General features: G+C 52.6%; 1 protein-coding gene across 6 annotated transcripts in view; it reads left to right on the top strand.

Annotated features, from left to right (window-relative positions):
* The window catches only part of Tcof1 (treacle ribosome biogenesis factor 1), a 35883-nt gene that overhangs the window by 8306 nt on the left and 1518 nt on the right, over positions 1-26059 (top strand). For 2 of the 6 annotated variants that reach the window (XM_076856716.2, XM_076856720.2), the window contains 20 exons: positions 375-561; positions 1093-1166; positions 3145-3375; positions 4795-5007; positions 5185-5406; positions 5504-5686; positions 5847-6056; positions 6238-6489; positions 6579-6776; positions 8999-9133; positions 9326-9520; positions 9693-9893; positions 12462-12569; positions 17184-17370; positions 18708-18826; positions 20424-20534; positions 20781-21024; positions 21512-21597; positions 22279-22450; positions 24322-24843. In XM_076856716.2, coding sequence (XP_076712831.2) covers positions 375-561; positions 1093-1166; positions 3145-3375; positions 4795-5007; positions 5185-5406; positions 5504-5686; positions 5847-6056; positions 6238-6489; positions 6579-6776; positions 8999-9133; positions 9326-9520; positions 9693-9893; positions 12462-12569; positions 17184-17370; positions 18708-18826; positions 20424-20534; positions 20781-21024; positions 21512-21597; positions 22279-22450; positions 24322-24843 — 3850 coding nt within the window. The remainder of the gene's footprint in view (positions 1-374; positions 562-1092; positions 1167-3144; positions 3376-4794; positions 5008-5184; positions 5407-5503; positions 5687-5846; positions 6057-6237; positions 6490-6578; positions 6777-8998; positions 9134-9325; positions 9521-9692; positions 9894-12461; positions 12570-17183; positions 17371-18707; positions 18827-20423; positions 20535-20780; positions 21025-21511; positions 21598-22278; positions 22451-24321; positions 24844-26059) is intronic. The other 4 variants (XM_076856717.2, XM_076856721.2, XM_076856719.2 and 1 more) reach the window with 4 other exon arrangements.

Here is a 26059-nt window from a genome sequence, read left to right as displayed (position 1 = left end):
GTCGGATATCATTTTCTGATAACCCATAAAGTGCGGTTATAGACCTATAAAGGGTTATGTTCCTGAAATTGGAACAGTAGCAACAATATGTAAAAGTAATTGTGAAATGATTATAACATTTGTACCAAACCGCTGCTTACCACTTGACAAGGAACCCTTGTGGCCCCAGGATTGTACTGCAATTCTTTCAATGCCCCGGGGAAGGCAATTTCGGCCCCACTGCAGGAAAGAAGAAGTAAAGGCCATGGGTAGGAGACAGTTTGCTTGAACTTACGCACTTCAGAAGTGGCAGTGGTAGGTTCAGTAGCAGGCGGGCTACGCTCACACATCCTGCCTCCCGTACCAGGTGTTCCTGACCTTCTTGTTCTCTGTAGGCAAAGACCAAGAAAGCGGGCAAGACTGTGAACTCTGTGCCACATCCTCCCTCGGCAAAGGCAGTGGTCCATCTCCTCTCTGGAAAGTCACCCAAGAAGTCAACAGAGCCCTCAGCAAATACCACCTTGGTCTCAGAAACAGAGGAGGAGAGCAGTGTCCCAGGCCACAGAGCTGCTGCCAAGCCTGGTGAGAATCCCCACCTCTAGTAGCTCAGCACCAGGTTTGGGCTGGGGAGACCAGCCTGGGCACTGCTTTGTTAAAGCTCTGGGACATTTAGAATTCAAAGGTTTGTCTCCATGATAACAAGCGTAGATTAGCTGGGGGACGTCACTGGCACTTTCTGTAAACATCTAAGCAACCTGGGTGGTGGTCAGAGCATTTTTTGGTTTATCACTCTGGTGGATTGGAGACTCAACAGAAAGGCCTGGGTTTGACTGTTTCTTAAGTAAAGTGGGTATTTGCCCTTCCTGCCTCCGAGGGCATCGTGGTGAAGGGAGATGCATGAACTCTCAGGTGCTGGTGCATGTTTGTGGGGGTCCTTTCTGGCCCTTACCATAGCTGTGCAGGAAAACAGTTAATGATGGTTCCCATTTCAGAAGAGGAGAGATTTTTGTGCAGATGAGGAACTAATCAGTGCTTAGCAGCCAGCATGGGGGCAGTGGGGGGGAGGGGCAGGCGAGTAGACAGATGATGTTCATCTCTATGTTCCTCCCTCAGGGACAGTGTCAGCTGGTCCAGCCGACAGCTCCAGTGAGGACACCTCCAGCTCCAGCGATGAGACAGATATGGAGGTAATTGCTACTCATCCACAGGAGTCACCCTCTCCAAGCCTCTGACCTTCCCAGGGGCCTGACTGGGACTTCAAATACCAATGGGCCCAGATCAGTTCAACAACTGGGCCAGGACCTGGCGAGGCTTTTTGGTGCATGGGGATTACAGGGATCCCAGTATTGGTCACAGCTCAGGGGTCAGGTAACTAGGGTTAGGGAAGGAGATGGGGTGAGCTTCCTGGGAGATGTGGCCTTGGAGCACAGTGGAGGTGGGGGGGCATATTCCAAACAGGAAGAGAGGTAGGACCAAGGCCCCTGGGCAGGAGTGTCGCTGTCATGTGTGGCCATGGGTGAGGCTGCTGAGAGTATTCCAGACCACTGGTGAATGCCCACCTAGGGCAGGACTCTGTGGCCTTGTCTCTTCTCTGAACTTTGACCTGGGAGAAGTCCTCAGAGGTCATTCCCTATATACTAAGTGTCAGGCCTTGGGAACACCTGGTGAGCCTGCCTCCATCAGGAAAGAAGGTTCCCAGATGTTTAGGCATAATGGGATCCATCAGTTACCTGAAAGGGAAGTGGAGAGCCATGAGGGCAGAAGCAGGAACCTGACCCTGATGAATAAACATGGGCAGCAGGACAGCACATGCAGAGATGGAGGCAGAGAAAGCTCATGCTTTAAATAATGTTGACTTGCAGCTTTGTGAGTGGGGGCCAGAATGTTACAAGATGCGGTCACTCACAGGTGGGCAGGGTAGATCCACTCTGTGACCTGGAAGACCACCATGGGAGTTTGGGTTTTACTGCAGGGACTATGAGAGTCCATTGCAGTGTTTTGGGAACAGAGGTTAAGGTGGCCTGAGTTATGTCTGCTCTCACAACAAGACAGCCAAGGGTTCCAGCTGGGGCCTTTGTATAGACAAGCTGGGGAGCTGTTGGAATAACAGTAGCTGAGGATGCTAATGACTGGGATCAAGATGTCTAGTTTGAAAGCTGTTTTAGAGGGAGGACCAGCAGGAGTTAGGGGTGTTTTTTGTTGTTGTTGTTGTCCAGGGTGCCATCCTCCATGAAGATTGAGGCCACTCCCATCAGCCCCAGACCTGACCCCAACTTCCATCCTCTCCAGGCCCTAGATGTAGTCAGCTATAAGGATGCTCCTGGTCCCATCACCCCAGGCTGCTCCAGGGAAAGGGGACTGCTACTGCTGGCAAACCAGTGCTGAGACAGGCAGCCTCAGTGGTCCAGGACAAGTGCAGAACTCAGTGGCAGTGAGGCAGAGTTTGAGACTGAGGACATGAATGACCCAGGGTCAGGTGGGGTCTTACAGAGCATAGTGGGGACACTCCTATAATCCCAGCAGCTTGCGAGGCAGACTGAGGATCATAAGTTCAAGGTCAGCCTTGGCAACTTAGTGAGGTCCTAAACAACTCAGCAAGACCCTGTCTCTAAAGAAAATATTTTAAAAAGGGCTGGGGATGTGACTCAGTGGTTAAGGTTCCCTGGATTCAATCCCCAAAAAAATTTATATCAGAATTTTAGAAATTAGAATTTTTAAGCTCACAGAAGGAATGTGCCCCAGCTGTAAGCCAGTGGCAAAACTGGCATTCAGATCCTGGCCCTCAGCATGACCCTGTTATCAGCAACATTAGATTAAGGGGCTGACAAAGATCAGCTCTCCCGAGAGGCTGGCTGCCCCTCTCCAAGCTGGACCCTACACATGCCATGTGCAGGACAAGCGTGGTGCTTGAGAGTTTGCCCTGGTTGGACACCAACCAGGATAGACCCCTTCAGATGGGATTCCATCCAAGGCCTTTGTATTGACCTTGAGTGATTTGTATCTATCTGGAAAATGGGAGTAATGATAATATCTGCCTCAAGGTGCTGTTTGAAATTCAAATGAAGCACCTTCTGCACCTAAGGGGAAATGAAATGGTTATTATGTATTTCCTCAGCCTCTGGGCTTTGGCCTAAAGGCATCACCAGAGGATTCTTTGTGATCCAGGTGGAAACCTCCGGAAAACCAGCCCAGGTCAAAGCCTCACCAGCTGCCCCCAAGGAGTCTCCAGCAAAAAGGGCAGCCCCAAGGCCTGGGAAGATGGGGGATGTGACATCCCAGGTCAGAGAAAGTGCCCTGACCCCAGCCCAGGGGGCCAAGAAGCCAAAAGAGGAGTTGGAGAGCAGCGAGGAGTCATCTGAGAGTGATGACGAGGTCCCTGCAGGGACACCCAACCAGGTGAGGCCCTGATGCCCACGGCCCCCAGTTTCTGGCAGAGCCACTAGGTGATGAGCACCTCTGCCAGAGAAGACCCATGTGGAGCTGGGGAGAGGGAAGATAGCAGTGTGTCTGAGTTGACAATTGAGGACAGCTGGGTAGCAGGCTTCAGCACCTGTGGACATTGCCCTTCTGGCCCATGCAGCACCCTAGAATGGCTAGTTCCCATAGAGTGGGTCCTGCATCCTACTTCTGCCAGTGACCACACCACTTGCCTCAGTTTTCCTGTCTGGAAATGGGCTGTTGTCCTCATCTTAGCTAGTCCTGCTAAGAATGGTCTCTTTTGTAAAAATATTTATTTATAGACTAGTTGGACATAATACCTTTATTTTATTCATATATTTTTATGTGGTGCTGAGGATCAAACCCAGGGTCTCACATGTGCAAGGTGAGCGTTCTACCGCTGAGCCATAACCCCAACCCAAGAACGGTCTTGAGCCCTTTTCAATTACCTTGTCCCTTTGGCTCAGGTCAGCCCAGACTCTGAGTAGACAAATACCATGTTAGCTAACGGAATCCAGGTACCTTCCTCTGCTGCTGGGCCCTTTCCCCTAAGGAATGGCCATACCTGCAGCCCCCAAGGCTCTGGACACATCCCAGGGGCAAGGTAGAGGATTTGCAAAGCCCTTGGAATCAGAGCAAGAGGAAGACAGGAGAGCAAGTTATGTTAGTGAAAGGAGGCTGAGGCTAAGAGATTGCCTTACAGACAAAGCCCTGGGTTCAGTCCCCAGCTCTGAAAAGAAAGGAAAGTAAGGCAGGGCACATAGGAATGACAAAATCAAATTAAATGGCTCCCAGGAGGAGAGATCTGAGTCAAGACCTAGCTAGAAGAAGGACATCTTCAGGAAGGAAGGTCATTCTAGGCAGGAAGCAGAGCCTGTGCCCAGGCCTCGAGGTGGGATTAGGAGTAGGAAGAGACCGGTCTGAGTGTGCCTGCTGCTGCTTCCCAGCTCAGGGCCCTTCCCCTGTGCCCAAAGACTAGTGAGGACCTCATGGCTGTCCACTTTTCAGAAGGAGCCCAGGTGTGTCTTTTTTAAAGAAACTACGTTCTCCTTGTTGGTTCAAAAAATTAAAAGGAAGTGATCCAAACAAAGGCCACCTGGAGTAACTGGTTCTTAGAAGATCAGAGCCACCTATTTTTGGGGGTGGGGTGGGGGGTGACCCAGAGCTGTGTGGCCTGGACATTTCAGGGGGAGACAGAAAAGCCACCAGGCAACACAGAGCCAGAGAGCAGAGAGAAGAGCAAAGGAAGAGGAACCACTGGTGGGGAGGCAGGCTGGGGGGTCTCAGCACCCCCTGGGGCCTCTGGGCTTTGGCCTAAAGGCATCACCAGAGGATCTTTAGAAGAGGGAGAGTCACCTGCCCCATCTCGTTCACTAGGTAAAGGCCACTGAGAAAACCCTCCAGGCTAGAGCTACCCCAGCCTCTGCCAAGGGGATCCCCGGGAAAGGGGCCACTACCGTACCCCCAGGGAAGGCAGGGCCTGTTGCTACCCAGACTAAGGTGGGGAAACCGGAGGAGGAGTCGGAGAGCAGCAGTGAGGAGGAGTCTGACAGCGAGGAGGACAACCCAGCCGCCACTGCCCTGCTTCAGGTACAGCCGAGGAGGACACCTGGCAATCTGGGCTCTCCTGAAGGTCTCCTGGGACTTATTCTCCTACCCTGAGCTGGGCTCCAGCCACTTACCTCTTGCCCTATGGTGTCACTGGCCTGTCAGTTCTTCCGTGTATACACCCACACCCTGACTCTCCCCACCACTGTCTCACTGCAGGCAAAGCCCTCAGAGAAGAGTCCTCAGGTCAGGGCTGCCTCAACCCCTGCCAAGGAGTCTCCCAGGAAAGGGGCCCCTCCAGTGCCTCCTGGGAAAACAGGGCCTGCTGCCTTCCAGGCTTCGGCAGGGAAGCCAGAGGAGGACTCAGACAGCAGCAGTGAGGACTCGGACAGTGAGGGAAGGACACCAGCAGCCATGACCCTAACCGTGAACCCCACTCAGGTGAGGCTGAAGGACACCCTGCCTAGAAAGGTCTCCTGTGGACTTGTGCATCCCCCTCAGAGCACCTTTCCCTGATCTTGTCCTTTGTCGCTCCCAGGCAAAGTCCCTGGGGAAAAACCTCCAGATGAAACCTGCCTCGACTGTGGTTCAGGGACCTCTAGGGAAAGGCATAAGCCCGGTAGCCCCTGCAGCCCAGGTGAAGAAGGTGGAGAAGGCTTCAGAGAGCAGCAGTGAGGAGTCGGACAGTGAGGAGGAAGCCCCACCAGCGACCTTGGCCCAGGTGAGGTCCTTCTGCCAGGCCCTTCCATTCTCAGTGTGGGAGCCTGCATGGCCTGCCATCCCTTGTCCCCTCTGCTACGACTCTGCTTGCTGTCTCCGTCTTTGTCTTTGCACACGTCACCCCTTGGGCTCCCTCTCCTGATCCCATGTGTCTCACTCAGGCCAAGCTCTCCGGGAAAACCGCCCAGGTCAGACCTGCCTCGGGTTCTGCCAAGGGACACTTGGGGAAAGTGGCTGCCCCAGCGCCCCCACAGAAGGCAGGGCCTGGAGTCGGCCAGGTCAAGGCTGAAAGGTCCAAGGAAGACTCCGAGAGCAGCGAGACATCTTCTGACAGTGAGGAAGAGGCATCGGCAGCTGTGACTCCAGCCCAGGTGAGGCTGGGCGCTGAGGCAGCTGTTCATCCTGACTGGAGCGCCCTGACCTCCAGCCCTGCAAGTCGGCATATGGGTTCTGGCTGGTGGGGGGAACAGCAATGGGGCTGTACCTCAGGAGATGGCGGCTCTGAATCCAGGAACCTTCTCTAATATATCTTCATTATCATTGTCCCCACAGGCAAAACCAGCTTTGAAAACTCCTCAGACCAAGGCTTCCCCCAAGAAAGGCACTCCCATTACCCCTGCATCTTCCAAGATCCCCCCAGTGCACGTGGGTACCCCAGCTCCCTGGAAAGCAGGAACCATGACTTCTTCCTCATCCCCAGCTGTGGCCTGGGGTACCCAGAAGCCAGAGGAGGATTCCTCTTCAAGCAGTGAAGAGGAGTCGGAGGAGGAGGGGAAGTCCGCTTGTGCAGCAGCCGTGGCACAGGTGAGACCCATGTAGGCTTGCCAGCTCAGGGCTGGCCCCGTGGTGCTCTCTGGGCTCCTGCAAGACCCCTCTTCCTTCCTTCATTCCAGGTGAAGTCTGTGGGGAAAGGCCTCCAAGCGAGAGCTGCCTTGGTACCCACCAAAGGGCCCTCCGGGCAAGGAACTGCCCCAGCGCCCCCTCGGAAGACAGGGCCTTCAGTTTCCCAGGTTAGAGCTCAGGATCCGGAAGACTCTGAGAGCAGTGAGGAAGAGTCCGACAGTGAGGAGGAGGCTGCCACTCCAGCACCGGTGAGGCCTAGGAGGAGCCAGTGGCACCACCCGCGCTAGGCCCTGTCCAGGTCCGAGGGGGGGCTCGCCTGGGGCCCCTCTTGCTCGCTTCTCGCAATAGCCCCGGGATGGCCTCCACCAGTTCCGCTCCCCACCAGGCTCTCCATAGCTTCTCTGCCCAGCAGAACTCCAGGGTCTCTGTGGCCCTGTGAGCTCCCATAGGTTCCAATGCTTTCCCCGTGCTGTGTCGAGTACCCACCCTGCCAGGAGCACTCCTGGGCTGGGGTTGCTGAGGCCCTGGCCCTCATAGAGGTCCCCTCCACCAGCAGGGTGTGGACAAACATAGGCACGCGTCCTTCCAGCAGGGTGAGGCAAGGTTACAGTAGAGGATGTTTGCCTGGACTAGCAGAGTAAGGAAGTCACATCCGGGGGTTTTCAGAAATGGCATCTAAGCCAGGGACTAGAAGTCGCCCTTGAAGTGTCGGGTAGAGGATTCCGGACAGAGAAAGCAGCCTGTTCAAAGACCAGATTGAGGGGTTAAGGGAGCACACCTGGCTTGAGTACTGCACATCTGTCTGGTGGCAAAGGTAGATGGCAAGGGTTTGGAGCCACACTGCCTGGTTCAAGTTCCAGCTCCTGTCCCAGCACGTGTTTTAGTCTGTGGGGGCTCTCATTGGACTACTGTGTGTCCGCCACCGGCCCTCCCAGATGGGTAAGAGGGAGTGGATCTCACCTACTGTACCCAGCAGAGCCCCTGCATCTGGCAAGTTCTCACCTGGGTTATGTGCAGGTGGCCAGGCTGATGTGCAGCAGAATTCAGTGTCTCCTCCCCGCCCCGAAGAGTGGGGAGCAGTAAAGAGTGCCTACCCCCATCTACACCCCCACTTTTATTATTTTTCATTGTCGCTCTTGGTGTTTTTCAATAATCACTCAGATATTAGTCATTTCTTCTTTTTCTGTACGAGATACATTTATTTAATCTTTTTGTCCCCTGCTTACTATTGACTTGTGGCACCCAAGGTCCCGGGATTCCTCCACCACGGTTCCAGGCTCTGCAGGGGCCCCTTCCAGGGCCAGCAGGCTCCTCCCCTTCCTCCTAGCTGCAGACACGTTGCAGATCCAGTGCCTCCGGGTTTCATTGTGCAGATCGCTTAAGTATTTGTCTTCCCATTTGAGCCTCCCACCTGTACCATGAGGTGGGCGTTTTATTTTTATTCTTTGAACCATGGGTTATTTAGAAGTGGGTTGTTGAATTTCCAAATATCTGGGATTACCCAGGTTTCTTTCTGTTGTTGATTTCTAATTTGATCGTACTGTGGTTGGAGAACAGATTTTGTATGATTTCAGTCCCTTTTTTTATGTGTTGAGACTTGTCGGGTCAGGGTGGCCCTTGCAGCTTCTGTCCTTTTTCTCATGTCTGTATAAAAGCCAAGACTCTCTTAAGTGACAGGAGCTCTGTGCTGGTGAGCTCTCAGCCTGAGGAGCTGGCAAGCTGTCACCTGGGTTATGTGCAGGTAGCCTTCTCCTTTCTGAAGTCCTGACTCTTCATTCCACTTATTTTCATGCACATGAGGGACACTGGGGTAGGGTATCTTCTGACACTGACCAGATGATATCTCTGAATAAGCCAGGGCTTTGAGATGCTGACAATGCCAGGCCTACTGCTATACTTCTGGCAAGTTTCTGGAAATTTCCTTTATCACTCTCTGTAAGATCTGCATTTGCCGGAGACCCAGTCAGACATTTTGGAAATGATTTCTGCCTTGTTCTATTATCCTCAGAACCTGGCTCCCTCCTCATAGATTAATATGGCTGCTCAAGTTTCGTTTATTACTTTAGCATTCCAGCCAGCAGGGAGGCAGAGAAATGTTACCTACCCTTTATGGCCCTCAACTTTTACCTAACTGAAAGGGAACCTAGAAGGCACCTTGGTTCTAGATAGGCTTATGCTTAGTTCCCACAAAGAAAAATGCTTACGGTAATGAATTTGAGTGTTTCGCATATGCCAGGCACTGTGTCAAACAAACACAGAATTTCCTACTTAATCTCACAATAACCCTATAGGTGGGGTTATTTTCCTCATTTTACAGAAGAGGAAATTGGGGCCCAGTGAGATCAAATGCTTTCACATTCACACAGCTATTAAATGAAGGAACCCAAATCCGAGCTCAGGATCTGACTACAGAATCCACATTCTGCCTGCGCATGTCACCTGCTCCTGTAACTTCCTCTTCTCCTTCCAGGTGAAGGTCTTGGGGAACACCATTCAGGCCAAAGCCAGCCCAGCTCCCATTAGAGCGTCTTCAGCCAAAGGCACGTCAGCCCCCGGAAAAGTGCTTACTGCAGTTGCTCCAGCCAAACAGGGGTCCCCGGCCAAGGCAAGTGGGGCCAGAAGCCACAAGAAGTGTCAGGAGTTAGGGCAGAAAGGACAACCAAGCAGTGGCCCCAGCCTGGACAAGGCCCTGCCTGGGCAGGGGTGACCTTGGGAGTCATACCATGGGGGAGTTTAGTCTGAAAGGAGCTATGCTGTTCCCCTGTGTCTCCAGTACCATAATCTCCTCCCAATTCAGGGGAAGCCATCAGTGAGAACCCCCCAGAACAGCACCGTCACAATGAAGGGCCAGGCATCTGTGGCCACCACAGGAAAGGCAGTGGCTGGAGCAGCCCAGACCCAGAAGGGGTCCATTGGCAGGGCAGAGGAGGAGGACTCAGAGAGCAGCGAGGAGGAGTCAGACAGTGAGGAAGAGGAGGTGGCACCAGCACAGGTGGGCCAGGGTGCTGGGTGGGGAGCACCCCTGTGCTTCACTGTCTGTGCCAGGAGCCACAGGCATGCTCCAAGCCCAGCCCCTGCAAGGGCCACGGCCCCTCTTTGCCCATCCACCTCCTCATCTTCACACGTTCCCCGTCTCTCTGCCCTCGCTCGCTCTCTCACTGCAGGCGAAGCCCTTGGAGAATAAATTCCAGGTCAGGAATGCCTCAGGCCCTGCCAAGGGTTCCCCCATGAAAGGGGCTCCTCCAGCTCCCCCTAAGTCTGCATCCGCCCAGGCCCCACTGGGGAAGCAGGAGGATGATTCAGACAGCAGCAGCGAGGAGTCCGATAGTGAGGGGGAGACACCAGCAGCTGTGAAACCGGCTCAGGTAAGACTTGCAGGCCTCCAAGGCACCGCCATCCACTCCTCACTTGGAACTCAAGTTCAGGGCCAGGTGGGGAAAGAAGACCACAGTAAGGCTCTGGCTCTAGGGTCCCTTCCTTTACTGTTGTCCTCGATGTCCCTTAGATGTCATCTGCTGTAAATCCCTCAAACCAAGGTCTCCCCAATGAAGGGTGTCCTAGGCTTGAGCAGATATCTGTGCAAGTTCAGTTCAGCAGCTCCTTTTAAGGCACAGAGGTTTGGACTGTGGTGCAGGGATCATGAGGTCTGGCAGGGTAGAGGAAGTCATATCCTAGGCCTCAGAGGCAGGTGCGTCTCCCAAGGGAAGTCCCAGCTAGCTTAGTGTGGAGCCTTGGTCCTGGGGAGTTGGGAGAGAGGAAATGAGAAATGACCTTTTATCAGGACAATTTTCTCTGATTATAGAAGGCAGCAGGACTAGCTATGTCCTACGGAAACTTAGGGTGACAGATTCTAGTTAGGGCTCAGGCACGTTATGGAAGTGGTTGACACTGGCCTGACAGAAGTGATAAACGATGGCAACTGACGCTGAGCCTTGGGAATAGGTGAAACCATAGGTATGTAGCAAAATTAGAGCCAACTGGAGGGATGGCCCTATTATAAAACTACCAGTTGTGACCTTGTAGAAATGTACCCTCATTATGGCCAAATCTTCCTTTTCTTGAAGGAAGCCAGAAATCACTCCTGGCCAAGTTTCATCTCTTAGATTTCCATTTTCTTCATAAGTAAAACAAACATCAAGAACTGTGTTAGATGCTCCTAGGTTTGACCTCTGCCTTTGTGAATGGAAGACATTGGCCCTCCCCTCGAGGAGCCTGTAGTATGTAGGGCAAGACAGGTGACTGGATCATGGAAGAATGTTCTGGTAGTGCTCTTATCTTCTGGAGTGAGGAAAACAGGTCTGTGAGAGGCCAGAGGCAAGTATGGTTGAACTGAGCTGGAAGAAGACCAGACATGCCCAGGCACAGGTGGAGATGTGAACTTCACAAAGCAGTGTGTGCGGCCGATGGACCCAAGGGCAGGTGGTCAGTAAAGGCACTGTCTCACAGACAGCATCCTTCCTGTTGCTTGCCACTGGTAACATATGGAGGGTCTAGATCCCAGGCGAAGACATGGATCCCAGTCATATATTGACCTGTGCAGCTTTTTGATTCATAAGTTTTTGGTGAGTTGCTGTGTCAGTCATGGTGTCCCGGGCTGCAGGAGAAAACCCAGTTCAAAGGCCTTTAGCACTAAGGGACCGGTTCTTCAGCTTCCCTGGTGACCCACTAGCCTCTTGGTCATAGCAGGGCTGTAGCATCTCCTGAAGAGCTGCAAACATTCCTAGCAGACCCCTTTTCAGGTCTCCTTATCCAGATTTCAGGCTGGAGGTGCCCAAGCCCTCTCCCTGATCATTGATGAGGGGCCTATAGTTCCCATGAGTGGCTAGGAAGAGGGCCACCCACCCCAGAGCAGGTGATGAGCGCCACCAGAGCGGAGTCAGAATCCGTAAGGAAGATTGATAGGCATCACTGCTGGGGAAGCAGTCAACTGTGTGTGTTGTAGTTGCCCCATTTAAAAATTGGGAAGCTGGAGCCAGAGTTGTTGGTGCATACCCATAATCCTAGCCGTTCCTGAGGCTGAGGCTGGAAGATAACAAATTCAAAGCCAGCCTCAGCACAGTGAGACCCTAGCGACTTAGAGAAACTCTGTCTCTAAATAAAATATTAAAAAGGAGTGGGGATATGGCACAGTGGTTAAGGACCCCTGGGTTCAATCCCAGGTACAAAAAAAAAAATTGAGAAGCTGGGTGCTGTGGCACATGCCTGTAATTCCAACAAAGGAGGCTGAGGCAGGAGGATGGCAAGTTCTAGGCCAGACATGGCAACTTAAATGGCAATTCAAAGATGAAAAGGCCTAAGGACCAGGCCCAGTGATAAAGCTCCCCTGGGTTCAATCCCCAGTATTGAAAAAGACAAAAATAAGAAAAGTTAAAATTGGGAAATGCCTCATACAAATCAGGTTCTTTTAGCTCCTCCTGAGGAATCAAGGGCTCAGGCACACCCAGTGCTTCTTGTGGCTGAACTGAGTAATGACAGAGTCTCTATCCTGGTAGGGAGCACGGAGCTGCCCTCTGGCCTGACTGCAGGGCCCGTTCAGCCAGCCCCTCATGCCTGGCCTGGCTGGGAGGGATGGCGGCCAGCAGGCCACTTTTAGCTGGGGGTGTTAGAACCACATATGAGCTATGCTGAGACCACTGACCTACAACCTTGCCCCAGGCTACAGGCCACCAGGACCATAGCCCCCAAGTTTTAGCTGTGACTAAGTCATACACACCTTTCAAGTTCAGAGTCAGGTCTGGAAGAAGGTAAATAGATGGAGATATGTGTCCAGTGGCTGTGGGGCATGCCTGGCCAGCAGGTGTCCCCTTTGTGTGTGTATGCAGAATGAAGTTGTGCCATCTTCCCCAGAGAGCCAGAACACAAGAGGGGCAGTGTCACTAGCTGTGTTCCCCCTCAGCTCATACCCCTTCCCCATCATGTTCTTGCCTCCTCAGAAGGATGGTACCTGTAAGACTGCCAGAGGCAAGGCCCTGACCTCAGGACCCGCTGAGAATGCAGAGGTGTCCTCAGACAGCAGTGGCGAAGAGCTGCCATCAAGCCAGGTAGGCAGCACCTTGTCTGAAGACACGCCAGACCCAGCTCAGCAGGGGTGGTGAACTGGGGGTGGGGTGCAGATCTTGCCACAGGGAAAACTTGCCACTTTTAAACGGCACTTCACAGTTTCCAGAGCTCTCTCTGACACATTCATCTGGACAGTAACCCCAGGAGGCAGGCGGCAGAGAAAGTTGAACACACAGGCTTCCAAGCCGGGTAGCGGAGGGTAGAGGCCAGGTCCACACCTACCAGCCCTAGGCCCCAGCAAATGCTTTGACCTTCCTGAGGCTTGGTGTTTCAGTTGTAAAATGGATGGGGTCAGTAACGGTGCTTGTCTCCTCATCTGTACTGATGCAAATACCTCAAGTCCTTGGCACAATCCTCTGCCTGTGCCAGAATGCCTGTGATTGTCAGGAGGGCAGGTGGCATTGCCCCATTTTTCACTTCAGGAATGGAGGCCCTGAGAGTTGAAGCAATTTCCCCAGATTCTCAGAAAGAGGCTGAGAAGGGCACAAACACTGGCTCCTGGCTCCTGGCCCCTGTATGTTCTTGTCCTGGCTTGGGACCTGAGCTTCTCTGCAGGGCTCATCAGAATTCCATGGCCTCGCCCAAGACCCCAACCTGAGCAACTGTGGCACCTTAGCATGCTCTGCTGCACCCCTGGTGTTCCTTAGACAATGTCCCCAAGGGAGGGACCAAGCCCATCTTCTCTCTGACTTCAGAGGCCAAGGGAGCTTGACTGCTGGGGCCTAAATTTTCACGTGAACCCAGGCCTTTCTAGCAGCCTCACCAGAGCTGCTGGAATCCTGCAGCCCCCACACCAGTGGGCCTGCTTCACCACTGTCCTTCTGTATCAGGTGTCAGTCTGTCACTGAGGTTCTCCTGACGGCTGCTCGCACACCTTCACCAAAACCATGGTGAACAATTAATGTTATTGGTCCCTCCCTGTGTGCTAGGGACTGCACTGAACCCCATTTTGAGTTATTCTGTTTAATCCCCACAAGAACTCTGAGGGAAGGTCCTTTTGTTATTTGTATTTTAAGGAGGGGGGGGAGGCTCAGAGTTGAGCAGCCTGCCCCATCCATTTGAACCCAGGCCGTGCTCCCTGGCCTGCTCCGTGGCCCTGTCCAGACATTTCTCTGGGGCTTGGGCTGTGCCCCTGGCTCGCTGTGGAGCTTTGTGAAGTCTCCTTCTTGAGGGCTCAGAACAGCTGGGAGGGAGGGGCCCCTCTGTGTTTCCCTGTGGGGGCTGGCTAACACAATTAAAATGAACATCATGCTTAAACTGAACCATTTAATTGGTACGTTAGTCCTGAAGATTCTGGAGCCCCTGTTTGAAAAGCAGAAGGGAAAATAGTCGGCAGTTTGTGCATTCCCCAGGGAAGATTGGGAAGACAGGCACTTCCTGGGGAAGCTGTGGCCTCCGCCTAGCTGGGGGACTTTAAGCTTCTCAGTCCTCAGTCCCTTAATTATGATCACTATCATTATTAAGCATTTATCAAACATTTTGCTATTGGCAGTTTTTGCTGTTTTTCTTATTAGCCCACCAACCTAGCAAGAGCTTGATGCCAGGGTTGTGGGCTGAGCCCCAGGCTCCAATCCCAGTCCCCTGGCTGCACCTCTGCCATGTTGTGTAGAGCAGGGGCCTCGGCTAGGGCCTGCACTGCAGCCTGGCTTGGGTGCTGATTAGAAGGAAAGTGGTAGGTATGTGAGGCAATGCGTGCATTAAATAGCTTAAGGGAGCCATTCCACGACACGTGTGTCACAGCATGGATATGCACCAAGAGCATATGTGATTTTTACCTACCAGCTTAATTAATTTTTTTGAAAGTGTCACTTTCTCTATTATTGTACCAAAACAACAAAAGACATAGGCCCTGCCCTCAGAGTTTCAGAGAGGAGAAACCTGTCAGAAACTAAGGGTATTAAATTAAGGCCTGGCATGCTGGGTACTAGGAGGAGCTCCTGGCTGGTCCCTAGAGAACTAACTTCCAATTCTGCATTTTAGAGCATTTTGCTGGTCACCCTGAGCAAAGTCTTTGGACCTCAGCCTTTTCCACCCTTGGGGCAAGGCTCAAAACTCAAAATTCTCAGCCCCAAATAGTGGCATTTCTTAGTCCCCTAGGGTAGGACTGGCCCAGATTCTGCTACCCAATCCGCGGACAGGTTTTTGTGTTGTTTTTGAGGTGCTATGGATGAGCCCAGGGACTCCTGTGCTCAGTACTCCTCTTACCAATGAGCTACACTTCCACTCCACAGGCAGTTTTGGCAGGGACTCTTGGAGCAATCATGCCTTTGTGACTGTGTCCCATGCTGGGGTCTGCAGCCTGAGCCACCAGCCCCACCTGGCCCCAGACTTGCTGAGTGAGGACACATTGTGACCTCCACTTTAACAGGCCGCAGGTGCTGCCCAGGAAGCCTCTGGCTTCTTCCCACGGGCACCAGAGCACGAGTGGGAAGGGAGCCCCTGGACGCCTTCTGGTCCTTAGTATGCTGCACCTACAGGTGCAGCCATGGGCTCGAGCAGGGCAGTGACGCTCAAGGAGCTTCTCTAACCAGAACAGGAGCCCCCGCCTGAGCTGATGTGCAGTGCCCCCATCCCAGTGAGTGACCGACAGGGATTACTATTTGTTCTTTTAGCAGGTGAGAAACTAGGTCTCCGGGCTTCTGGGGCTTGACCACACAGGGTTGTCATGGCAAAGGCAGGCACAGAAGGGGGTATCCCCTGCTCCCTTGGTGATGCAGCCCTCTTCTCTGAACTCTCCAGGCCTGATTCTTGCTCTCCTGCTTAGAATAGTACCGGGCTGTGGGCCCCTTGTGGCCCAGCCACCCTCTGCATCCGGGCCCCTGCACCACCTCCCTCCCACAGCCCAGCGGCCTGGCCGGGCCGGGGTGGCGTGGGCCGGTGGAGCTGGGAGGAGGTTCTGCTGCTGCGCTGCTTTTAACATCCCGAGACGCTATTGTTTGCCTCAGTGGGTTCGTTGCCTCTCTTGGTCCCCGACAATCTGTTCTTCTGTCTTCTCACATATATATAGATCCCCCTCCCTCCACTGCAAGCCTTCTCCCACTTTGCATCCTTCTCTTTTTCATCACGTGGGAAGGAAGGCTCTGGAAGTGGCAGATCAGAGCAGCCGTGGGGGAGGCTGTTTGGCAGGGGTAGGAAGGGCCTAAGCCCAGCAGAGCTTCCGCCCTCGGGCAAGCACCTTTCTGCTTACTTTTTACTTTACCTCTCTCAGCACAGCACCTTGAGGGATATTGAATGACAAGTCAGGCCCTCGAGGTGGGCAGGGTGGTGTGTCGAACAGAGTCCCAACCCAGCCCCAGGTCTAACTGCCCCTCACCCAGGCCTCAGGCACCTCCCCCTCCTGCCCTGAATTGCCCCACTAGCCAGAGCAGGAACATACCTCAGGTTAGTGCTGACATTTCCAAAGTGGAAAGTAGGTGCCCCCGTCCTTGGCTCATAGCTCTCCCTGCTCTCCTTAGTTGGGGGCTTTTAGGAGGAAGCAGACCTGGATTCCCCTGGTGCACAGGTGGCACATTCTAGGAGCTGCAGTTCCTAGCCAGACTGGGCTGCACAATACCAGTGAGCTGCTGTTGCCACCTGCTTTTCCTGTCACTCTCTCATTGGGACATTGAGAACCCACCCAAAGGTGAGGCAGTGTAAAGAACTCCACAGCCAACCCAGTCTCTGATCAGGCAGGCTCTGAGCACACCACCCCCCCCACCCCCACCCCCGTCATCTCCCAGCACCCTGGCCACTTTGAAGCTGGTCTCAGGCCTGTCATCTCATCCACTAGGATTTCAGTGTGCCGATCTGAATGAGGTCTCTTTCTTTTTTCTTCCTTTTAAGCACAACCACGATTGTATATCACAGCTAAAAAAACTGACCTACCCAGACAAGCGTTCTCATTTCCCCAATTATCTCATGAATGGTATTTTTTATATTTGATGTGTTCAGATAAGATTCCAAATAAGGGCCACACGCTGCATTAGGTTATTAATCCCTTTAAATCTTAATCCTGTGGTTCTTCCCCACCCAACCACCCTTGTTTTCCTCATGTATTTTATGTATTGAAACTAGGTCAGTGTAGCTGGGGCTGCAGCCTGGGCCACATCTCAAGGACGTGTCAGAGTTGCTGCAATGGGGAGAGTTAGACTCTAAGCACCTTCCTGGGGAACCTTACATTATGGCCAGGTCACTGTAGAAAGACTTTAGGGCTCCCCCCCTCACCAGGTCTCTAAAGGCAGCCAGAGGAAAGAAGGCTCAGTTGAACACTGTGGCCCTGGCTTTTCTTCTAGCAGGCTATAATGGTGGGCACTCCTTCTCTTTCTGGACTTGTAGCTTGTAGACCACCCACCTGTGAGTGTGACTGATACTGCTTCCCTCGGGGGTTCACTGTCAGGGTCAGGTGGGTTCCTGTGAACTGTGAGGTGCTGTGCTGGGTCTTGGAAGGTGCCCTGGGATGGGTGTGGGCTGGGAGTGCCCTAGGCAGCTAGAGTGGCCTCTGAGCCCAGCTGCGCCTACGCTTCTTGGACCCCTTTGCCTTACAAAGTTCCTATCTTCCTCTTTCCCTGGCCAAGCCTTTAATCACCGGGGGGTATGTTCTGTTTTTGTTTTTCAAGGTGATTAAACCCCCTCTGATTTTTGTCGACCCTAATCGTAGTCCAGCTGGCCCACCTGCTACTCCTGCACAGGCCCAAGCTGCGAACACCCTGAGGAAGGCCCGGGTCTCAGATGGCACTGCCCGGCACTCCTCCTCCGAGAGCGAGGACGAAGACCTGATCCCCGCCACACAGTCCTCCACTCCTGGTGAGTGCCCCGCACCCAGTGCCGAGTGCCCTGCTTCACCTGCCAGGCTCAGCTGGGTGGAGCTGCTGGCAATGACCCCATTGAGGCGAAAGGGGACAGAACTCTGGTCGAGTTGCATGGCCAGGGATTGGTCAGGGACCAGGTGTCTAGGCCCTGCATTGTCACTCTGATGAAGGCTAACAGACTATCAGCAGAAGGTAGGACCAGATCTGGGGTGTCCTTGACTTAAAAGAATCTATGATTCTATCAATAACAACAAAAAATGGCTGTTACTCTTATTGTTGTTATAACACTTTAATGAGGAAATCATACCTAATGCTGGCAAGGTAATTAAGAAATGCATATTATGAGCTAGGGTTGTGACTCAGTGGTAGAGTGCTTGCCTAGCATGTGTGAGGCCCTGAGATCAATTCTCAGCGCCGCATATAAATAAAAATAAAGGTCCATTGGCAACTAAAAAATATATTTTTTTAAAAAACCGTAATATATTTAGCACAAAAGAAAAAATACTAGCTGGGCACCTGGTACCCACCTATAATCCCCGCTATAGAGACTGAGGCAGGAGAATTGCAGTTCAAGGGCAGTTTGGGCAATTTAGTAAAACCCTGTCTCAAAATTTAGAAGTCTGGGGATGTAGCTCATTGGTAGAGCTCTGGGTTTAACTCAGTACCACAAAAAAAAAGGAAGAAGAAAAAATATCACCTATAACCCCACTGCCTGCATCTCAACTATTATTACTTCTAACGTTTCTCTGCTGCTGACTTGACTGAAGCCTAAGACACACCTGTGTTTCTAAAGTAGACCATACTGTACATAGTGCTTGTCATCTCAGTGGGTATGTTGTGATGTTGTAGTTTGTCAGTACATATTTATGGTGTAGTTCCTACTGGCTACAAGATACTGCCACATTCCACTCTGCCAGCACCATATCGGAAGAGACAGGGGGTTTGTCTTGGGCTCTGACAAGCTGCTCTCCGGTGAACTCTAGAACAGCCTGTGCAAATATCTGGGTGACTCTCAGGAGAGACCATTTTACATGAGGAGTCTCTGGTACCAGTGTTCTAGCACATGGCTCAGATGTAGCAGCCTGACTGGCCGAGAGGAGAGGACATGAGGAAAAAGTGGGGGATCACTGCCATAGCAGCCATTGGATGTCCCTGAGCTGTGTCAGATGACAGGCCCCTGCCTGGAATGCTTGGGGTGTGGAGTGAAACCTCTTCCTGTGGAAGGCCTATGCATAGCACTGGGTCCCCAGATGGCCTGGTGACTGGGTTATGCCACCACTGAGGAGGCCATGGGGTTTCTAAACCCTGATGTGCTCCTGTCCTCTGTTTCAGCTATTAAGACCAATGTGATTGTGCCCACTGCCCACGCACGAACGACTCCCAGAGCCAACAGCAGGGAGGAGTCCAGTCGGACATCGGAAGGCAAGAAACAGGAGGCAGCAGCCACTCAGGTACCTGGTGGACAGGGAGGGAGGGCAGCTGAATTCCACTGCAGTGGCTGTCTCCCACCCCCAATAGCATTGGCCTCATAGCCAGAGGCCTTCCTGGCCTTCAGACCATAGACCTGATGCCAGATTCCCAAGTCATTTTTGTATTGTTAGGAATTGCTTTCATAGGGTATGGTGGCACACACTGTAATCCCAATGAATCAGGAGGCTGAGGCAGGAGGATCACAAATTTGAGGCTAACCTCAGCAACTTAGCAAGCCTCTAAGCAGCTTAGGGAGACTCTGTCTCTAAATAAAAATGAAAGGGGCTGGGGATGTAGCTCAGTGGTAAAGCAGCCCTGGGTTCAATCACGAGTACCCCGAACAGAAAACAGAATTGTAATTGCTTTCAGGGAACCCACAACTGAACAGGGCCAGCTTCACTCTGGAGTCCTTCGTCAGCTTTTTCAGCATGGTGAAGCTTCTGATTTATTTTCTTTCTCCCACTTTTGAAATGCCATGAACAAAAGTTGCCCTTCAGAATGTGTAAAACAATCACTTTAGCATTCTTCCCAGCCTTCACCATTTTTAGTGCATTGTTATTTGACCCTTGCCTAAATCTAAAAATGCAGTGACCCACTGTTCAGAAGATAAAACTGAGCACACATCCCTACCTGGGCTGTGGTTTGATCAGAATTAGGCAGAGCCAAAACCCAGGTCTTCTGATTCCCAGGTCCCTGCTCTTTCAGCCTTATTGGTTTGTTATCCCCTTAAGAAGGAGCTGTTCACTGCACCCCACGCAGTTCTTCTTGAGAGGGTGAGAGAAAGTTGCCTTGCACCTAGGGGGCAGTGCCAACTTGGAGGGGCTGATGTGCTACCCATCCACTGGGTGCAACAAGCTATACCTCAAGAATGGCCTCTGGAAGGGGAAGGTGTGTGCTGGCTGGGTGGGTAACCAGCCCATGATCACTACACCCCCAAAGCCCATACCTGTTTGGCCACTCAGCCAGTAGATGGTGCTGACCATATGCCCTTGCCAGACATGGCGATAGCAGGAACAAGACAGGGAGGGCCCCTGTCCTCATGGAGTTCTCAAGCCAGACGGGAAGCAACCATAAAACAGGGAAATCAAATAGAAACAAGTTCCCCACCAACTGTTTGGTACTATGAAGGAAACAGAACATAAACTAGAGAATAGTGATCTGCTTTAGGAAGGATGGGCAGGGAAGCCCTCCTGAGGAGGTGAGCTGGGGGCACCCTGCAGATTGTGAAGTTGAAGTTCTTTCTCCCTGACTGTTGGTGGGTGCAGAAAGTAGGGGGACCCCCAGCTAGAGATACATCCTGAAGAGGGTGCAAGTTAGAGTGGGCCTCAGGTGGAACCAAGCTACTTCCCTTTCTTGCTGGGAGCTCTCTCTCTACTCTAAGAACAAGGTGGTTTTCTCATAACCTTAAACCTGCCACCCATCTTTCTGCCTAAATGGTGACATTGCCCCTCTAATTGCTGCCATGATTCTTGGTACTTGGGTCCCTTCTTACCCCAGCCAGATAGGGTCTGACCAGGCATGACCTAGATGGCATCCCAGTTACCCATTGGTCTCAGGGCTGCCCCTCACTGTCCACAGGTGGCAAAGCGGAACTCATCTTCCCTCCCGCTGACGCAGGCCGCCCTGAAAGTCCTTGCCCACAAAGCAAATGAAGCCCAGCCTCCTGCCAGGACCCAGTCTTCAAGTGAGGTGAGCTGGGAAGCAGGGTTACCAGACCTTCCACAGGGAGGGCCCAACCTTGAGTCCTAGGACTTACCTCCCTGGATCTCGGTGGGCTGGTGTGTAAGGAGGAACTACAGTGTTCTCCCTGAAGAGCTGCGGGAAGGATCCAGGAGGCCACCTATGTGGCCCTGATACAGTGCCCAGCCCGTTGCTGTGCTAAGCAGGCACCATACTGCTCGGCGTGACCTTCCACTCTTTCTTTCACCAAATTAGGTTGACAGTGCTGTGGGAGCACTCACTGTGACTCATCCCCAGAGCTCCCCTGTCCAGAACAGAGTGAACAACAAGCTCAAACAACCCAAGCCTCCTGCAGGCCAGCAGGCCACAGCCGCACCCTCGGGCCACTCCAAAGCCAAAGCCCCTGGGGGCTCAGACGACAGCGAGGACAGCAGCGACAGCTCTTCAGGGAGTGAGGACACTAGGGGACCTCAGACAGCCAAGTCAATCCCCAGGCTAGGTGAGGGTGCTAGGAGGGCAGGTCCAGCGCAGGGGTGGGATGCAGCCTGGTAGAACCTGGGCTTTGGCCTCAGCTCTGTGTCCCAGCTTGATCTGAGACCTTGGCCATGTTATCCCATGTTGGGCCTCAGTTTACCCATTTATCCAGCCCTCTGAGGAAATCTGTCCAAATGATTTCAAAACCCTGACTCTTGTTGAACTGCTGGTAGCTTCTTGGTATCAGACTCCTCTTATTGACTCCCCTAACTCCCAAGACCAGGCTTCCCCACAAGGGAAATCAGGGAATATAAGTGGGGCCTTGGGAGCTGGAGATGAAGGCCGTGAATAACATGATGTAGCAGGACCTTCCACAGGGAGGGCCCAACCCTGAGTCCTTGGGTGGAGGGATGGGGGCATTTAGACCTGGCATCTCAGGCCTCTGAAGGTTCACTCTGCCTAACTGACAAGGGCCACCAGGGGCCCTCAGCAGGATACCTTTGCTTCTCCAGTAGGTCCAGCCCCTTCTAAGAAGGAGACTTTGGTGGAGGAGACTACAGAAGAGTCCAGTGAGGATGAAGTGGTGGCCCCTTCCCAGGTAACTGCCAGAAAGAGGGCTGGCTGCCCACAGGGTTGGGCTGGACTCTTAGACCAGTTAGACCAGGTGTCCTTCAGGTCAGACATCTGGCCCCCTCCTCTTGCCCTGGGCAAAATCCTGCCTGCAAAGGAACCAGGCGACTGGGCATGTATTCCCAGTGGTTTGGGAGGGTGAGACAAGAGGATTGCAAGTTCAAAGCCAGCCTTAGCAACTTTGTGAAACCCTGTTTCTAAATAAAATATAAAAAAGCACTGGGGATGTGGCTCAGTGAATTAAGCCCCTGGGTTCAATCCCCCCTAAAAAAGAAAGAGCCAGGCAAGCTCCTACCCCAATCCCTAGGAGCCCAAGCAGTTAACCTCTGGGTCTGTGATTCTAGGTGATTCCCAGACAAAAACATTTCTTACCCAGGTTTCTTTAAGGTGACTCTCTCTGTACATGGCAAGTGCTGATGACTTTTGTCTTTGCATTCATAATAAGAAATTTCCTTTTTGGATGTATTGTCTAAAATGTGTATTGATCAAGGAGTTCACAAGGTGCACGGAAGCACCCCGGGGCTCAGTGCCCACTCAGTCTGCCCCAGCAGGGTAGGCCTGAGCGCCCTGGGCTGGTGTCCTCACAGCAGGTCATGCTTCTGGGCGGGGTGGGTGGGCTTGCAGCCTCTTTCACACTGGGCTTCTTCAGTCTCTCCTCTCAGGTTATGTGACCCCGGGGCTGACCCTGGCCAATTCCCAGGCTTCAAAGGTGACTCCAAAGCCAGACTCCAGCCCCTTGGTTTCTTCTGCTCTGCCAAAAAAAGATGACCCAGACGGCAAACTGGAGTCTCAGCAGGCAGGCACTGTTTCCCTTAAAACAGGTAAGTCAAGGAACATTAGGACGTGGAAGGACAAGGCAGTGGGCCTCCTTTTGTCCTCCTGCAGCAACGGTGCCACTAACATGGTCCTGTCTGCCACCAGGGCTCTCCAAATGAGGGGCTTTGGTCTCCAGTGAGACCTTCTCATAGTGCAAGTGGGGCCCACCCTGAGGTATCTGGCTCCCTTGGTCTGGGCAGCCCAGGAGCCAGGTATGTCTAGCTGGAGGAAGCTGGTTGCAGCTGTAGGAGAATATCTGCCTAGAGGAAGCAGCACCCTTTTTTTTTGTAGTGCTGGGGATGGAACCTAGGGCCTTATGTGTGTGAGGCAAGCACTCTACTAACTGAGCTATGTCCCCAGCCTGGAAGCAGCTCCTTGACTTGTGAAATAGACCTTGCTCTTTCCAGCCATCCCCGTTGACTATTCTTCCCAACACAGGATCATGATGTGGGGTGTAGGCACTGAAGATGATTCAGACAGAAGACTGGAAGCCTGTTTGCAGGAGTTGGCAATGGACCAGGCCAGAGCCACTCTGACGCACTCTAAAGCACTGACAATCCCCACACCACCCTGGGTTTTGTTTCTTTTTTTTTTTTTTTTTTTTTTTTGGTGCTGGTGATTGAACCCAGGGCCTATGCTTTCCAGGCAAGTGCTCTACCACTGAGCCACATCTCTAGCCCACCCTGGGTTTCTAAACATGTCTAAAACAGGCCCTGCAGAGGGTGGTGCTCCAGGGCATGTCAAGGTATGGCATGCAGAAAATAGTCACATGGACTTTGGAGGGCAGACTGGAGGGAATTATGGGCACAGTCAGGCCCACTGCATGCTGCAGGGAGTAGCCCCCAACCCAGTGTGACATGGATATTTGCCTTTATCCCTCCTCAAAGCAGTCACCTCCAGAGCCAAACCACCTAGCCCTCCTCCAGAGCCCAGCAGGTAAGAGCTTTATGCCTGCTTAGCCCAGAATGGATTAGAGCCCTGTCCAGGCCAGAGGCAGTGGCAAGGCCCAGTCTTTGGGCTTTAAGTAGCAGTTTCGCGTGCTGGGTTAGAAGCGGAGTCGTTGCTCACTTTCCTCCCCAGTGTTCTCTTTGTGAGAGGCGGGTGTGACAAGGAGACATTTTAGAGGGGGCTGTGGAAGGTTTTTTTTACACGTGTAGTCAGCACACAATTATCAAAGGCAAGCAGAGGCGTGGAAAATTCTAAACAAAGGCTGCACCAGAAGTCACTCTGGCAGGCAGTAAACCTACTTAGTCAGCCACCACTTGTGCACCCAGTGCCCCCACCAGCAGCCTAGAATCCTGGCCTAGAAGGGCCAAGGGCCCCCTGTGTCGATGGATTATGAATTGAGCGTCTACAAGCCCTTCACTTTTATTTTAAATCTATAACTTATAATAGAGAGGCTTCATTATTCATCCATTTCCTCATTTTACAAGCAGGGAAACAGCCCTTGAGAAGAGCTTGGATCCTGGCTAGAGTCACTGAGTTTGGTGGTAAAGTCAGACTCAGAGACCAGATCTCCTGACCCAGCTCTGGACTCCTGGCTACACGATACCGTCTCCCTTCTGTTTGCTCTTTCATCTCACTGGTAGATTTCAGGGCCTCACATCAACATCTGGGTTCATTGTCTATCCCTCACCCTAATTTGAGTTGAGTTTTGAATGAAAAGACAAAAGAGCTCTAAGTTGAAAGCAAGGTCCAGGTGTGGGGAACGCAAGGACTCTGGAGACGAGATGGGCAGAGTGACCACTGGACCTTGCCTTCCTGTCTGTACCCCTGCAAGAGAAGGAGCTGTCTTTCCTTGCATCCTCTCAGCGCTCACCACAGATATTTGTCCTCAGCTTCCCCAGATCCGTGACTCCAACTCCTCTCTCCACAGATAAAAAGGAAGCCACCTCTGAGAAGCCCAGGAAGGAAGCCCCAAGCTCCACAGACTCCACACAGGGACTGCAGAGCAACATTGCCCAGCACTTCCAGGGGGCGCCCTGGCCCCTGAGTGAGGCCCAGGTGCAGGCCTCAGTGATGAAGGTCCTGAAGGAGCTACTGGAGCAGGAAAGGAAGAAGGCCACAGATGCCGCCAAGGACAGCAGCCGGAAAGGCCGGAAGCGGAAGCTGTCAGGAGACCAGTCAGCCACCAGAGCCCCCAAGAACAAAAAGAAGAAGCAGCTAGTGTCCGAGGAAGGCGGGGAGAGCGCTGTTTCTTCAGAAAAGGCCTCCAGGACTTCCAAAGGGAAAAAGAGAGACAGAGCAAGTGGCAACACAAAGGAGAAGAAAGGGAAGGGACCTTCTGGCTCCCATGGGGCCAGGGACCAGCCAGAAGGGGAGCCGGGGATGGTGAAGGTTGAGGGTGGAGATCAAAGTGACCCAAAAAGCAAAAAAGAGAAGAAGAAATCTGATAAAAGTAAGTAAGATCTTGCTTCCCTAGGCCCATGCTGAGGGCGGCAGGGGTCCTTAGCCAACTCTTGGTCTCTTCCCGTGCACAAGGAAATTCCTGGATGGGTTTTCCAGGGTCTTGGGGGCAGCCAGTGGCAAAGCCGGAAAAGATTCCAGAGCACCTGGGTCAGAGCTGCGAGCCAGCTCCCCAAAGCCCAGAATGTTCCCTTAGTATCTGACAGTCGCATTCATTTTCAGCTTCAGGCTTCTAGAAGATCCAGGCTCAGGCTGCAGCCTGACAAGGGCAGAGAATGGTGTCCTGTGCCTCTTTGGCCCATGTCAGATTTTGGAAGAGCCTGTTTCTCCCACCAGCTCTGGGGTGCAAAATGGACCAGAACACCTGAGCCCTCATCATCTCTCTAGATCTCGGTTTCCTATGCATTGAGACCTGTGCTAGAGTCTGCGCTCAGTAGGTCCTCATCAGTCCTTGTGCCAGCACAAGAGGTATTTCATTCCCATTTTGCAAATGGAGAACTGAGGCTCAGAGAAGGAGGATGCTCAGGGTCAGGGGGTTTCACCGGCTCCAAACAGGCAACCCTCTTGTGCTGCACTAGTGGTGGTAGAGGAATACAGGAGACAGGTAGATGCCTAATGCCTCCAGGGCAAAGGCAGGGTGGCCCTCAGAGCAGGACGCTTGACCCTTTGGTGCTCAGTACTGTATTAGGTTCCCACTTTCCTGTCAAAATAACTGGGAGGTTTTGTTGTTTCTTTCTTTCTTTTTTTTTTTTTTTTTTTGTGTGTGTGTGTGTGTGTGTGTGTGTGGCGGGGGGTGGTTAGGGATGAAACCCAGGGCTTCACGCATGCTAGGTAAGCATCCTACTACAGAACCACATCCCCAGCCCTGTGAGGGAATTTTTTAAATGAGTTAATTTAGGGCCAGGGATGTGGCTCAGTGGCAGAGCACTTACCTAGCATGAGTCAGGCCTTGGGTTTCATCCCCAGCACTGCCCACCCCCCCCAAAAAAAAATAATAATAATAATAATTGAGTTAATTTAAGGAAAATTAGTTATAGTCCAAGTGGTCCATGGATGAAGAAGGCATGAGGCTGGTTTTGAAGGACAGGTGTCCTGGCCCCACCCTGGCTGTATTGATGGCTTGCTGGGCTGTGGGGAGAGCTGAGCACCAGCCAGGAGGAGCAGGCCCTGGAGTCCTGCCCGCCCCTATACCTCCAGCATGGCCCAGC

The sequence above is a fragment of the Callospermophilus lateralis genome, chromosome 5, assembly GCF_048772815.1.
Source record: "Callospermophilus lateralis isolate mCalLat2 chromosome 5, mCalLat2.hap1, whole genome shotgun sequence".
Lineage (NCBI taxonomy): Eukaryota > Metazoa > Chordata > Mammalia > Rodentia > Sciuridae > Callospermophilus > Callospermophilus lateralis.
Note: the sequence above shows the minus strand (reverse complement) of the source record. Positions and strands in the feature narration are given on the sequence as shown.